The 16,310-nt window shown below is 34.1% G+C and overlaps 1 protein-coding gene across 6 annotated transcripts in view; it reads left to right on the top strand.

Moving 5' to 3' along the window:
* The window catches only part of U2SURP (U2 snRNP associated SURP domain containing), a 56,161-nt gene that overhangs the window by 14,207 nt on the left and 25,644 nt on the right, over positions 1-16,310 (top strand). For 2 of the 6 annotated variants that reach the window (XM_068406011.1, XM_068406007.1), the window contains exons 3-17: positions 750-848; positions 1,959-2,073; positions 2,481-2,614; positions 3,741-3,782; positions 4,547-4,614; positions 6,454-6,548; positions 6,631-6,666; positions 6,767-6,849; positions 7,334-7,499; positions 8,653-8,864; positions 9,809-9,852; positions 13,120-13,224; positions 14,422-14,488; positions 14,571-14,734; positions 15,861-16,023. In XM_068406011.1, the coding sequence (XP_068262112.1) occupies positions 750-848; positions 1,959-2,073; positions 2,481-2,614; positions 3,741-3,782; positions 4,547-4,614; positions 6,454-6,548; positions 6,631-6,666; positions 6,767-6,849; positions 7,334-7,499; positions 8,653-8,864; positions 9,809-9,852; positions 13,120-13,224; positions 14,422-14,488; positions 14,571-14,734; positions 15,861-16,023 (1,593 nt within the window). Of the gene's footprint in view, positions 1-749; positions 849-1,958; positions 2,074-2,480; positions 2,615-3,740; positions 3,783-4,546; positions 4,615-6,453; positions 6,549-6,630; positions 6,667-6,766; positions 6,850-7,333; positions 7,500-8,652; positions 8,865-9,808; positions 9,853-13,119; positions 13,225-14,421; positions 14,489-14,570; positions 14,735-15,860; positions 16,024-16,310 lie in introns of those variants that run through there. The other 4 variants (XM_068406008.1, XM_068406010.1, XM_068406009.1 and 1 more) reach the window with 4 other exon arrangements.

The raw sequence follows: 16,310 nt of genomic DNA, 5'->3' as shown, positions 1-16,310 counted from the left end.
GTTAACTACCTAAATAGAATCTTAAGGATTCCAATTCCATACTACCCAGAAATGACTGTTACGTGGAGTCCATCCTTCGTCAGGATTTCAAGAATGGAGGAATGGAGGTTAAATTACCTAAACCAGAAAGAATCAATAGCTAAATGTGAGGGGTTTTGTTTTATTTAACTAGTAGCTGAAAACCTCAAGAATGCATTTTCTTTTTCAAGCAAAAATATTCCACTTAACCTTGAAGTACAACTGAAATGTAGCATCCATTTTGTTCTTCAGTTACAACTGTTCAACCTTGCGCAAACATTCTTCTGGCCAGAGTAGTCAGAAAAGCTTTTAGACATTTTCTTTGTGTGGTTTGTGTTATTTTGTGTTTCCCCACCTGGAAATTGCAATGATCAAAAAGGAACTGCAGTGCAAAGCATGTATTTCCAAAGGTTTAGAAACTGTGTTGTGTAGTGATAAGATCTCCAGGCTCTTACAGCAAGTACCTTTCAGATTTCAGCTGTGTATGAATGGTGTATTAAAAGCTTTCTCATTAAACCAAGGATGGTTTGTTTTTAAAAAAAAAAGTAGATTAAAATTTTTTTGTTGTGTTGGATAATGGCAAGTTCAGAGAGAAGTACAGGAAGCCTTTTGTTTTGTTTAGGTTAAGTCACTTCAGGGAGAAAGTTTCTGGTCTAGACAAAGGTAAAGAGTAACATTATTTTAATTGTTTTGTAAGCAGTTTAATGTTTGTTTTCTTACTACTTTTGCAGCCTTTAATGGAAAACAAACTTAAAGCATTCAGTATTGGCAAAATGAGTGCTGCCAAACGGACTCTGAGCAAGAAAGAGCAAGAAGAATTAAAAAAGAAGGTAATGGTATACAATGAAAACTTTTATTTTTTTATGCAGAGCTGAAATAAGTTTGCTTTTAAATTACAACCAGCGTTACCACCAAATTTCTTAATTTTGATAATTGCAGCTTTCTAAGAACGAAAGTGAATTGTATTTTATGTGATTAATTCGTTCTTGGCATCCATGCCGTTAAGATAGAGACAGAGGCTTGCTTCTCTTTCCTTCTATGTGAGAAATAAAGTTCTCTGGCTCCTGAAATGCTGAATTACAACAATTCATTGATTGTTGTATTGCTCAAAATGAAGACAGCCATCACCTTAGTTTTTTTTTAATTCGTTTGCTCTCTATCATTGGATTTCAATAATTAGAAAGAGTACCTGTTGTCTCTGAAGTTGTTTCAGTATGCATCCTTGTTGTTCTGCAAAACATATTTTTGTCTAATGGCTTCCTTTGGAATTAATAAAAACATTAAAATTTGATACTGAGTTTTAGGACACTCAGGAGCATCCAGATATTAGGAAATATGTAGCTTATAGTTGGTAAGGTGCAAGTTTTGAAAATTTTGGGCTTTGAACTTTACACACACAACTCTTACTATATTTCAGTGGGATATCTCCTGCTAGGTTGTTGGAAATACTAGCCTAAAGAAACACGTTAGTGCTAAACTTAGTGTCTCACTCAACTTTATTAAGTCATTGAATTAACTTCTCTGGGAAATACATAAAGGTGATCCTGTTGTTAATCTCCTTCAGTCATATGGGCTGATGGTAATGGGTGAGATGGATTATGTACTGTTCTCTGATGCTTAGGTCAGGAAAGCTCCAGTCGCATAATGCTGGTCTTCCATATGATCTTTTCCCTTTGACATCTTTTGAATGTTAAATTGCCATGTAAACTCTTGTAAATGAACAGTCATATTTGAGCATTATTTGCTTTACGTATTATGTGCTATGTTCTTCCCACATTTCTCAAGAAATCTTAATTCTGTCTAAAATTGAAACTCATTTGATGTAGTTTGTAGCATGAACTCTAGAAAATAAAACGAATGTCACATATCTAATTTAAGAATAGCTGTCTAGTGAAGGTTGTTCTGTGATGATAGTAAATAGATTAACATTTGCTACGTAGGAGGATGAGAAGGCTGCTGCAGAAATTTATGAAGAATTCCTTGCTGCCTTTGAAGGAAGTGATGGTAATAAAGTGAAAACATTTGTAAGAGGAGGAATCGTTAATGCGTCTAAAGGTATAACTAATCTTTTTTCGGAGGGAAGGGTGGGATCATTTGACTTTGAATAAAGACGAAGATTGGCTTTGAATTGCATTTTAAAATTAATGTTGCATTAGAAACAGAAAGGGAAACTTGATGCTAAAATCTGCTTTATACTTTGACTCATTAGGTAGGTAGTGGCGTGATTTGTCTTTTAAACTTCAGAGGGAAAAAATGCTTTGTTTTTAAAATACCTAGTCTTTGTTATTTTTCTTCATATTAAAAGATGTTAAATTACGGAATGTTTGTATTATCACTTTTTTAAATGAAATAATATATTGAATTGAATTAACAAGACTAAAGAAGAACAGCATTCTTTCTAATGAACAGTATTGTGCAGCATTAGTTAATACAATTTGTTTTTAATTTGCCTTTAATTTCAGAGGAGCATGAAACAGATGAAAAACGGGGTAAAATCTATAAGCCTTCATCACGATTTTCAGATCAAAAAAATCAACCAAGCCAGCCATCTAATGAGAAGCCTCCATCCCTCTTAATGATAGAAACCAAAAAGCCTGTAAGTTTCCTATTTGAATATTAACCACATACTTAGGAAGTATTTAGAAGTACTTAGGAAAAGGTCTGTGTGATCTTGCAGAGTAGTTTTATCTGCATTTACCACATATTAAAAAAGGTGGAAATTTTGATTTGCTTAATCCCATAGCAAATAACAAGATGATGAAATGCAGAGGTCCAGTAGCCCTATATCCAGCATGATATACTTAGTACTGCACTTTGATTTGACTGCTCTGTGTTTTTACTGTGTTCCTGCTAACTGAGACTTCTCATGAGTACAGATTTAGTGACTGTTGCAAAGTAACAGTATTTCCAATCCCGAGAATTTGTGAAGTTGTAGAAGCAATTCTTCTTGCTGCCATCTGTTTTTAGGTTCTTATAACTTAAAAAAAAATGGACCTTTGCATTAATCTAAGTTTTTCTTAGTGAGGTTTTTTGATTTTTTTTTTTTTTTTGTGGTAATGTTTGAGAAGTCCCTTTAGCTCTTTGACTTGTACCGAATAATTTGTAGAACTTACACATTTTTGAAGCTGAACAGCTGAACACCTTGTTTTTATTTATTTATTTTGACTTCTGCATGGTTTCATACCTTTTTTTTTCCCTTAATCTGGGATTTTCATTTTCTGAACAAACTTAGTCTTCAAGTCAAGTGATAATTACATATGATTACTGTTACTACTGTATATGTGTAATGTGTAATTAATATCTTGGATATCTTTAAGAAGTCTTTTAATAGAGCTTACTACAATTTTTAAGCTTAAGTGAAACATATATGATACTGCCTGTTAGGGTGGGAAATGAGATGTAATGTGATAATTGTGGGTAATCCCATCCTAACCTCCCTCCAGCTTTAAACAAAACTCAAATTTAGACTAGTGGGTTAATACTGGATGGCAGTTTTGATTTTTCGTTGTATGTAAAGCTCTTCAGTTACAGAAATTAATTGTATCATTTTTTTATTATGCTGAGCTCTATTCTGTCATATGCAAGTATTTGTACTGTAAGAATATTACTGCTTTTCAAATTTGTCATAAATACTTATCAAGTAATGCAATGAGTTTACTCACTTGCCCTGTCCAATGGTGATTGAAGATAATGAGGTAAAAATGATTTTATTTATTTGGCAGACACTCCCCAAAAACAAAAACAAACAAACAACTTTGCCTGGGGTGAGTAGGAAGTCCAGTTTTTCCAAAGCTGTAGTGTGTAACACAATAAATATTTTGTATGTCTGCCTATTGGAAAAGTTTTCATTTAAATTTGGTTATATAAAAGCAATGTTGTTGAAGATGAGTTCACATGAGTTAATTAAGGTGCATATATTACAGTAAAAAAAATTACAATATCCATATTCTTTGTCATTCAAGAGTGTTTTTTCTGAGGATCTTGAACTATTTAGAGTAACTGTATCTTCAGACCTGTATTTATATTAAAAAGGAAGCAAGAAAAGGAATTATTTTCACGTAGAATGTTTGTGGCTAAAATAATTGAATATATATGTAAAATAATTTACATATATATGTACACACATATATGAATTTAATTAGAGCATGATGGTTTGCTAGGGGTGTAGTCAGCTTCTAAGTGGAACAAACTGACAAAATATATTATAGATAATTCAGACTTGTATGTTGTAGAGAGTGTTTGATCACACATGCTGCATTGCAATAATGAGAAGTAACAAAGTTCAGTTTAAGCTATCCTTAATTTTATATTTTCTAGCTTTGTGTTTGATAGTGCTCAGTCTTAATGTTTTCAAGTCTGTTTTTTGTTTGTTGTGGTTTTTTTTTTTTTTCTCCTTTAGTTTACTTCGTTTGAAAGCTGTGGGTAAAATATGCATGGACATTATCTAAAATTTTGTTTTATATGTTTAATTTTTATTTTTGTTTCATTTTATCTGCTGAAATGTTGGCTGATATATCTTTCATTTTAGCCTTTGAAGAAAGGAGAGAAGGAAAAGAAAAAGAGTAATTTGGAACTTTTTAAAGAAGAATTAAAGCAGTAAGTTTGACTAGTTTTTACTGTAAATAAAGAAGATGCAAAGTTTTTACCTTGTTTTTACAGGCAATATTTAGGATCATTCTTGATCAACCGTTTCCCAAAGTAGCTTTTTGTTTTGTTTTTTTCCCCAAATGCTTATGGAGTGATATGACTTAATTAACAATGTCAATGATAGTTAAACAGAGTACAAACCCGTGCTGGTAGATGCTCGGTGTAGGTGTCTGTGATTTGTCTGGATAATCAGTTGCCATCTAATTAGTTCTGTAGTGTTCCTTGATACTTCTGCCCTCTCTTACGCTGATTGGTGAGAGGAAGTGTTTACCACTATTGCTGAAAAAGGACTTCTGTTCTGAAATCTAGCATTGACCAGAGGCTATAAAATGATCAAAAAACAAACCAAAAAAGCCTGGTATGCTTGCCTAAATCTTTGTTGAAATGAATGGATTTCTTGGCATGTCAGAGATGTTTGATTGGACTTTTGAAACAGTTTGGTACTGCCTTCTGAAGGAGAAGACTATCCAGAGCAATTAATGCATAAAGTATTTCAGAGATCTCAGTACGTGAATGGCTGGCTATGTTTCCAAAGCTATGCAAGATGATTTTTGGATCAGTTAGGTGTGAATAGAAGCTTTGATGGTTGAATCAACCAGCCATCTACGAGGATAAAAAATGGAAACCTAGGTTTGTTTCTTTGGCAGCTGCTGTCAGTATGGTACTTAGGAGTGGAACTTGGGATTCAATTTGTTACAAATTAGCAAGTGTGAGCCTGTAAATGAGAAGACTTGTTAACATGGTCTCATGCATTGTTAAAGTTAGTGAAGATTCAGCAAGACAAGTAGGTACTGTAATGGATGAGGATGTTCAGGTTTTTGGTGTTGACTTTTTCTCTTGATGGGGGTGTAGCAAAGAGATAGCAAATTGAAATGTGTATCAGACTCAGGAGGGAGTTGTAGTATGAGATTGAGCTTTAGTATTAATGCAGAAATAAGACTTGTGATTAAAGTTTAGAGATGTGCTTCAGCTTGCATAATTTTAAAACCAAGCTGAATAATGCTTCAAAAAGCAAATTCTTCCACTTTTAAATGTGTGATACAACAAAAAGAGCAGCACATGTGTTGAGTATAAATAAGTGCCATATATTTGCCATAATGTTAGAGATGGAAAACAATCTGTATGCATTAGAAAACAATAGGTACTGCATTATAAATCCATAAATGGCTCTTGTGAGTAGTGTCTGAACTTCACTGCTGTGTGTTCATTAGTTCATGTAAATGAATTGAATTGACAGCCTTGTATTCATGGTACACAATATCTTTGTACAAGGATTTAAGGCCAAGCTACAAAGAACCAAATAGTTACTTGTGTGAGTACTATCCTCAGAGGTATAAACTGAGACAGGGTCCTGTATGGTCATATGGGAGTGTCTGTTACCCTACAACGTGACAGCCTACATGAATAAGGCTTAGAAAAGGTAGGAGGAGAAATAGACACTAAGGAGTTATGTGCATCTTGAAAAGTCATTTGAATGGTCAGTGGGTCTCTGGCAATCGGATGTGGAATTCAGGTCACTTTTTCAGAGCACAATTCTTATTTCTGGTCTTGTGCTTCTCTACCCAAGTCAATTCTGTTTGAGATTAAAACACAGTATGAATGAGAAAGCATGCAGCTGGAATCATTCTGGTGCATATATTCCAGTTGATTAAACAGAAATTTGAAATTTTTAACAAGTCCATTGTTTAATATTAAAAATTTCCCCTATTTCTAAAGTTAATTGAAAATTTTAGAATAAAAACTTCAAAATGGTATTAAGTTGTTACTTATCTTAAACTTGTTTTGTAGAATACAGGAGGAGCGTGATGAAAGACATAAAACAAAAGGCAGACTGAGTCGTTTTGAACCACCCCAGTCAGATTCAGATGGCCAGCGTCGTTCGAGTAAGTAGATGTTATTTTTTACGTTTGTTCGGGATACAAAATTTGTAGGCTAAATTTATATATTTTTCTTCTGTTTATTCAGTGGATGCTCCTTCAAGAAGAAACAGATCATCTGGTGGTAATATAGATTCTTTTCTCATTCAATATAATGTTGTCACTTAAATGCATAGCAAGGATTATGACTTCTTTTTTTTCTGTGTTTTCCTCCATCATTGTAGTACTGGATGATTATGCACCAGGGTCACATGATGTTGGAGATCCAAGCACAACAAATTTGTATCTTGGAAACATTAATCCTCAAGTAAGTTTGGAGCCAAGGAATGAAGTGCAGTGTTGGCATGTGTGGGTCCAGCTGAACTTTGTTTTTAGTGGCAGTTTTCCCCCTTTCTTATTTTGAACCATATGCATGTGTTTAAACCCATATACTAGGTACAGTTGGTGACTGCAGAGGCAGTATTCATGTAAATGAATGCTCTGTACGTGATGCTGCAAAAGTTAAGGTTTAGACTTACCACTTACTAGATGCAAAAATGCTCAGTTAAAATTATTTTTGCATGGATATCTCTGTGCAAGGTGGATCATATCTCAAAAAACTGAGTGTGTTCAGATTAAAATGCAATTTTTGAAGTTATTACTTTTGCAGTAGATCGCATTGGGGAGGTATCAATGAAGTGTTGTTCTTCAGGAAACTCAAAAAATTGAAATCTTGACATTTGGACAATAATATGAACGAGTATCTTAGAAATACAGTAGCAAGATGCTAAGTTTTACCTTTTTTCGTGTAGATGAATGAAGAGATGTTGTGTCAAGAATTTGGACGCTTTGGACCGTTAGCGAGTGTTAAAATTATGTGGCCAAGAACTGATGAAGAAAGAGCAAGAGAAAGAAATTGTGGCTTTGTTGCTTTTATGAACAGAAGAGATGCTGAAAGAGCATTGAAGAATTTAAATGGTAAACAGATTTCTCAGTTTGGAGTAGTAATTATCTTTGTAGGAATACTGAGGAGTAACTGTAAGCATGTCTTCAAGTTGTTTTATCAGACTAGTGATAGATATACTGTAACTCCAGGAGATACTGCACTAGCAGTGATTTTAGTTTACACTGACTTTTACTGGAAGCTGAATGTCATTAAACTGTAGTGTACACAAGGGCTGGAAATACTTATCACTTTGCTGTGATAAAGATGTAAAATTTCTGACTGTTTTGAAATGTGAGCAGGAGGTAATGTTTGATAATCTCTCCTCTGTAAACGGACTATTTTAAGAAGGAATCTATTACTTGTAGTTCTTACCGACAGTGTATTTTTTGTGAATAAATTTAACTAGTGGACAGGATAAAATCAATAATTGGTGATAAATATGTTATGGTCTTTTGGATAATGGCTAAATTCCTTATACTGAAGAGGTAAATGTACTATACCAGACATGTAATTTTGCATATGGATTATCTTGTCTATCTTTCATTTGAAAAAAAAAAAAAAGAAAAAAATACCTTAGATGATGAAGAAAGCTATGTCCTTACAGTTCAGCAAGAGCATGAAAATCAAAAATCATCATCCTTGACAAAAGGAATAGAAAATGAAAGGTTGCCCTTGCATAGCTTACTCAAAATGGTCCTTTACTAGGACCATTAGTAAGTAGGCTTACAGTATTTAGGAGGTCTAATTGGTTATTACATTTGGTTTTGCATAACCTCATTTGAAATTTGTTATTATGAACAAAACATTTCGAAGAATTGGAGTGCAGAAATAATGTAACTTAAAAATTACTCTGTTCATTCTGATGTGCTGAGTATCAAAAGTTTTAAATTTTTTTTCCCCCAACAATTGAAGTAATTGTGTACTGTAGTCTCCTGAAAATGTACATTGGGGGAAGATTAATAAAATATTTCATGTAATAGGCTTTCGTTTGCACATGATGTATTTCGATAGATGTGATACACTAGTCAACAATGTAAGCAAAAAGTAAACCAGGGCAGGCAAACCTAAATGCTTCACTTGCATGGAGAAATCTAAAGCGATGTGGAACCAGTGTATAACAGAATTCTGGTTTTGTTTTGGGGTTTTTTTTGGTGGTTTTTTTTTTTTTTACTTTCACTTTTTCAGGCAAGATGATTATGTCATTTGAAATGAAGCTGGGCTGGGGCAAAGCTGTACCTATACCACCACATCCAATATACATTCCACCTTCTATGATGGAGCATACCCTCCCGCCTCCTCCGTCAGGACTGCCTTTTAATGCCCAGCCTAGGGAGAGATTGAAGAATCCTAATGCTCCAATGTTACCACCACCAAAAAACAAGGAAGATTTTGAGAAGGTAACTTACAGTACCCTGGGCCATAGTTCATTGTTAAATACTACATCTGTCACAGTATTTCAATGGCTTCATAGACTGGCATTGTTCAGGCTGGCTTTGGCGGCCGTTAGTGTACCAACTCACTGGCTCCCTGCTCTAGCCCAAGGGAACCTACGTAGTTCCTGAAGCTCTGTTTCATGTCTGTGTTAGGGTACAGCATATTGGGTCTTGATTTATTTTAGTGTTGCTTTAAATCTGGCTATCATTTTCCCCCTCCAGGCTCCCTGGATTTTTTTCTCCTACGTCCCCCCCTTTTGTTGGCTGCCAAATTGCAGTATCTAAATTGTTTTCTTTAGAGGAAATACTACGTTTTAATTTGCGTAGCATTATTTTTACACTAGAGGAATGATGTATTTTGTGTTAAAGGTAATTAATCTGGACATTGAGTAAGTATTTTATGCTACTTATGGAGTCAGTTTTCAAACTTTTTTTTTTCTGGAATATTAGCTGATTAAAAGGGTAAGTATCTTGTAATCACAAACCAACTTGATTTACATTTGTAAGAATTTGTTGATTCTTTGAATGACACTTAAATATTAGGACTGTTTTTTGTAAGACTTGGGTATAAAGTAATACCAATGTGATCCAAGTCAACTAGTTTAGAATCTTTTCATAAATTTAAGAACTCCTTTCTTAATTATATGCGGCGTAGTACCTATTCCATGCATCAGTGTACATTCTGACAGGAATGTTCTGATACTTTGCAATTAGTGAACCTTTATGGTTCACTGACACAAACATTTGCATTTTGTGTAATTGCTTAGTTATAACTTCACAGCAGTGATTGCCTGCAAAACTTGTGATAGATGTGTAGTATTTTCATTGCATATGTATATTTTTGCTTGTTACTTGTTAACAATACTCACATATTCTATGTTTATTATCTGATGTGACTTCATATACAGACTCTGTCGCAAGCCATAGTCAAAGTGGTTATCCCAACAGAAAGGTACATGTTTTTCTTTATTATTACTGATCTAAATATAGAAAATTTCCCCTTCGGAATTTTAAAGAAAAATGGTAATGTTGAGGAAAAGGTAATGGCTTGACTGAGCAATGGTTCTTTCGTGACACTTGAGAGAAATGTGTGTATTTTACAGTCTTACTATCCTTATCTTAATAACGCTGCTTTTAGTGAGGATAGATTTAAATAATTATCTTTTGCATTGAATTTGAGCACTAGAAGTAGTTGCAGGGTAATTTTGTGAGCGAACACTAGGGTGAAATAGCTTATCTTAGAGGCGCTGTGTAAGTCCTTACATAAACCTCTGAGTACTTCATAGCTAGGATGCAGCTGTCTTCAGTGTGGTGCTGTGGGGGTTTTTCTTTCTCTCTCTTTTTTTTTTTTTTTTTTTTTAATTTGTGCAATTTGTAACTGATTCAGTTAAAAAGCGGTTTTGATTTCTGTTTTTTTTTAATGTGCAACAGTTAATAATTTTGGTCATTGAAAAAGGTAGTTCTGTATTGCAAGGGTATTTTTACATTTTGGTCCCCATCAGTCCTCCTGCCTTCACATTAGTGTAGGTATACTCTTGCTCAGTTAAGCTAAAACCTTTTCCCAAACACAGGAACACAACACTGTTTTAAAAGTAAATAAGCACAAAAGATTACCAAATTCTCTTTGACATTGGCCTTGGTGAGCAACACCAGCTGAACTGTCTGCGGCAGCGGGGGACCAGGAAAACATCATGGGATGGATTGGGAAAGTATACAGTTTTTGACCAGACATTGGTACGATCGGCTCCAATAAATGTGGTTTTATTATAACTGAAAAACTCTTTTTTTGTTGGCCAACTTACGCTAAATGACATTTTAAAATAATGCACTTAAAACTATCGTCTTTTTTTACTACACTGTTTTAATTGTCCCAAAGTATTTTTTTCTTTTTTTTACGTGTGTATGTGGGGGGGAAGAGATTTGTAAAGCTAGTTACAGTAGTATATTAACGTATTTGTCATTAGGTGCTCAAATGCACTAGTATTTTTGATGAAATTTTAGGACAGTACAATTTTTGTTGAGTAGAAACATGAATAATTAGGGTGGCCAGGAGGCGTCTTGATTTGAGAAACATACTGAGTAGTAGAACAAGTACTTGTAAAACTGTACAGTGCTTACAGAGTAATTAACTTTCAGAGAAAAATGCTTCCATTTTATTTACTGTAGCATTTTGAAAGCCTGTATCATGAGAAAAGCTCATGTTAATTGAGTTGTATTTGAAAATACTTAAAATTTTTTTTCCTGATGAATTTAAAAGGTGCTCATGACAACTGCTAAGACATACAGTGCATCACATCATGCAAAAACGTCGACTGACTTCAGTGGGATAATACATTTAATTACTCTCTTTTCTTTGAAAATTTTCAATATTGGTTTTTAAGGTCTCTGACTTCTTAACATTTACTAAACAGAAGACCTTGAGTATACACAATCAAGTTTTTTCTGAGAAATTCACTTTTAGGTCATGTCTTGTACATACCAAAATGCATGTAACACCCTCTTTCACATATGAGATGTACTGAATCTTTTTTCATACATCTGAGGTCATTCCAAAGCAAATGTTCTTGTTCAAGCATGAACTGATCTTAAACAACTTTTTTGTACTCTATGAAAGAAAAATTAGATGAAAACCAATGGTATGGTTCTGCAGGAAGCCAGAAATGATCACGTTGAACTTGCCTTAAAATAAATGAATGGTATAATAGCTCAGAGGCTTGAAAGCTAATTGTATTTTTTTTCTTACTGATGTTTTCAAATACAGCTCATATTACAAGAACAGTCTTGCTATTTAAACTTTCAGAACATTACTTTAAATAAAATGGTTACAGAATTCTTGAGACTATGTCCATTTACAATGTTTCTGGGATTATAAAAAGCAAACAGACAGGAAAATTGAGCTGTAGGTGGCTGTTTTGTTATCTTGTGTAATATTTGAGACAAATGTAGATTTAATGCTAGCTGGTATAAAACAACATTTGCTAAGTTTGCAGATGGCAGGAGCAGGTTGTTACTATGTTTTTAAGCTGAAACTTTTTTTTTTAATCTAGTGCATTATATTTGTGGCAAAACTTTGAATACTCATGGTAGAATATAATAATCACCTCATTACTAAGAAGTAATAGAAAATTGTGCAGGTTTTCAGTGTAACAATTTTTGAATTTTAATAATTTTAAAAATTGCTAGAAGTAAATCTAATGAGATATATGTAAAGAACAGAGATCCATTTGTTACATCTAAGAAAATAAATTTAAAAATGTAAAAATCTGCATTTTTTTTTTGTTTGCATCACATTCAAAGGACACGTGCTGTGAAGCTTTTGATATATGTAGGTAATCTATATTTGGAAATTCAGGATCCTGTTTCCAAAAAACCCCAAAAGGCTGGAAACTGAAGATCACTATTCTTTATAAAGCTTATATGACTGTCTCCTGTTAACATGCTTATAAGTGGCTCTACATGTTCAGATGTGGCTTGAAAAATGTGCACTTCACATCTGCTTCTTGCCTGCCTCAGGATGTAGTGCTGAATGAAATGAATACAGATTTTTAATTGTGATTTGGCTCACTTGAGTTTGTGAGGGAGGAAACATTGGATGGTATGACATGAAATGATGGACAGGTTTGTTCTATGTCAATAGTTGAGTCTTGACCAAAAAGAGATCATCTAAATTTAATAAAGCCATTGCCCTCTTTGGCATCAGGAAGGCTATTTGCTTTTCCTTTCATACTTGCATAGTTTGAAAGCTGAATGCAGTTTCTACTGAATATTCAAAAGTATGTGTGTTTACTTTTAAGCATAATATTCAGCCACTTGTTCCTCTGTAGAACTTTAGCTAAACACTTTGGTCTTAGTTCTAGACAATTTAGATGAGGGCCTAGTTTTTGATAGTTAGTTGTACTTTGGTGTCGTCCATTTTTATGCATAAGGACTATTAAGCTTCTATTAAGCAAGAGATGGTTGTAGGCTAAGCCGTGGAAATTCAGGAAAGAGGTGTCCTCTTAAATTCTTACTCCACCACTCCTAGGCATGTTTTTATTTTAGAATGCCCATGTCTATGATGCAAGGCTATAATATGTTCCATATTACCTTATCTTCTATATGGTTTTCTTAACAATACAGCAAAATAATCTCCTGCACAGTTGTAGTATCTTAGGTGGAGTGTAGTTTTATATAGTGTTAGGTCTGAATCAATTTTTCTTTAACTGTGTTGTTGTTGTAGGAATTTGCTCGCTTTGATACATCGAATGATAGAGTTTGTGGTACGGGAAGGGCCTATGTTTGAAGCCATGATCATGAACAGAGAAATCAACAATCCAATGTTCAGGTGCTTATTACTTTGCTTCGATTTGTAGTGCTAACTATTTTCACTGTTGCTAATGCTTTTCATTTCTGAAATACTAATAAGAGTTGTTTTTACTATGTCTATGTGCAGATTTAAATCATACAAATTGTACAAATGCTTGTGCTATCTTTTTGTGGCAAAGAATGCACTTTTATTCCAGTTGTTACTAATGTGTGCATATAAATGCACTATAAAATACATTTGTACATATATAAAAATATATATAATAAATACAATTACATTTAATGCCTGCTCTTCTGAGGCATTCAAAGTTATCAGTGGATGCAGTAGCATACATTTAAAAAAAAAAAAAAAAAATCTCCCCCAAAACAGACAGACTAACTCAGTGTAAAGTCCAGTTTTCCTGGATCCTAATTTCTAACCTTTAGCAAGAGCTGGGAGTCAATTTTTTGATGTCAGTGCAAATAGAATTAAACTTTAGCTGACATAGTGAAGTTGTGAGAATTTCCAGCTTTTGTCATTAATGGAATGAAAAAGGATCAATTTCCAAATTTCTTGTGGAATGCAGTCTCTGAAAAACTTTTTCAGGGAAAGACTCAATAACCTTTTAAAAATGTTTTATTTGCAGTAAGGTTGAAGTGCTTCCTTTTGATTTTTATATACAAATTGAGAAAATACCCAGGTCAATTAAATCCTGGCCATTAAAATGGACCTTTTTTTGTCTCCACCCCCCACACCCCGCCCCTTCCCGATCTTGTCAGAGTGTTCTGACTGACAGTTTACTGGTGGAACACTTCAGGTCATTTAGTATTCGATGTGAGCAACCTAACTGTATAACTAAGAGTTCCTGCACTGCTTGTGCTAAGGTTGCAGTTGCTCCAGTAGTGACGCTGATGATTCTTCTGCTTTACTGTGGGGCTGCACAGTTGTTCTTTCTGACCCTGCTTGTTCTGCTTTTCGCTTCTGAGAAGTGCTGTGCCTTTGTAGAATTCTGCTCTCTGCTTTGCAGATTGCATGAGTATGTGCGTGGAGTGGTTGCACTAGTTCTTCACAGCTGTGCTGTAGGTGTATGTGATTTTAGCTATCTTGAGTTCACTCAGTAGCTGAGATGGGATTCTGAAAATGATTTGGTTGTATTGTTTTATTACTTCCTTTGAATTTGCTTCAGTTAAATAATTTGTAATATGCTTTGTGTCTTTTCTTTGCTCTTCGGTTTAGGTTTTTATTTGAAAACCAGACTCCAGCCCATGTGTATTATAGATGGAAGCTTTATTCAATTCTTCAGGCAAGTAGAATTTTAGTGACAATTCATAACTTCAAGCAGAGTGAAATAAAAAGAACACCAAAATAAACACAGTTTTTTGTAGGGAGATGCTCCAACCAAGTGGAGGACAGAAGATTTCCGTATGTTCAAAAACGGATCATTTTGGAGGCCGCCACCATTGAACCCATACTTGCATGGGATGTCAGAAGAGCAAGAAACAGAAGCGTTTGTAGAGGAACCGAACAAGAAGGGTGCACTTAAGGAAGAGTATGAACTTCCATTAATTTATAGTGCTGTTGTAACTGCTAATCTGCTTAGTTTTTTCCTGTTGTGTTTTAGTAGTTAAAATACGTCATCCCTAAAATGTTACCATGCTTGTCGTAATATTACTTAGAAACTCTTAACCTCAGTGCTTTTCAGGTAGTCTTTTTTTGATGATACTTGTTGCTAAATATGTTCTGGAGTTGGTTAGATTTGTCATCGTTGAACAATGAGTCCTTTCAATCCAATTGTTATTAACCCTTTATTTGAAGGGGATTGGGAAGATGAGAATTTTTCCCTATTTTCTGTTCCTGTCTGTTGGTGGGGGTATATAGCACCTTTCTCAACACTGTAATGATCTCATGAACTGAACAGTTATGGTCTTAAACTTACTGTTGCTGTTCATCAGAAATTAAAATTGGGAGCACTTGTTACTAAGTGAGAAGAGACAGATCATCAGATTTTTTTTTACTGTGAATTGGAAGTGTGGTGGGGAAGGCTATGGTAGTGGAAATATATACACAACTTTCTTAATTTTGCTATTGTTCCAACTGTGTTCTTAGCATGTGGATTTTTTTTTTGTTTTATTCTTTTAATCATATTTATGATACTAGTCATGGTTCTGAAGGCTTTAATACATAATTTATTTCTTATCTCTTCTTTTCGAAAGGCTCAAAAAGATACTCTTTTGAGTGTTCTCTACATATGGGGGCAGGGAAAACCTGAAATAATTGTTTCTTGCTAGCTTTCTGAATCTCATGTTTTCTTATTCTGCATCAGAAATTACTTGCATGCTTTAGATGTATCTGGTTTGATTTAGGCTTAAACTAAATCCAGAAAAATAATTACTTCGTTAGACATACTGATCTACTGCATTAGGTATTTCTCAGTTATTTTTCTTTGATTTCTGGATGTAGTAAAGACTTGAGTGGGATTTTTTTGCACTTTGTTTATTTATGTAATGTGGATGCATATGTTCATGAGTCATTGAAAAAACTTGGGCAACAGAATATAAAAATATTTCAAATTACTTTTGATCTGAAAATGGAGAAATCAAAACCATCATTAAATGGAAATTCTCCAAAGTACTGTTAATTTTATATTGAAAATATTAAAATTCCTGGTATTTCAGACAGAGGGACAAATTAGAGGAAATTCTACGTGGATTAACGCCTCGGAAGAATGATATTGGTGATGCAATGGTTTTCTGTCTAAATAATGCGGAAGCTGCTGAAGAAATTGTAGACTGCATTACAGAATCATTGTCCATTCTGAAGACTCCTCTTCCTAAGAAGGTGGGGAGATTCTGTATAATCTTATATTTTAGGGGAAGAGCTCACTTAACAGCACATGCATGTAATGTACAAGTAGTATTTCATAAATTTCAGCTAGTGTTGAGGTTTTATATTAAAATGTGGGCTTGGATATAAGTATGTTCTTTTCCTGTGGTATTTTGTTGCATATATTTATTCTTTCAGCCCTTTGTAATATTATGTAATAATGTGACAGTGGCTAGTACCCTGTAGCATAACAGGGGGCTAATTACCTCTTAGCATGTTTATTAACAATATGGCTCTGTTAC

Source organism: Nyctibius grandis, chromosome 8, assembly GCF_013368605.1.
Source record: "Nyctibius grandis isolate bNycGra1 chromosome 8, bNycGra1.pri, whole genome shotgun sequence".
Taxonomy (NCBI): domain Eukaryota; kingdom Metazoa; phylum Chordata; class Aves; order Nyctibiiformes; family Nyctibiidae; genus Nyctibius; species Nyctibius grandis.
This window is presented reverse-complemented; position numbering and strand designations above follow the sequence as displayed.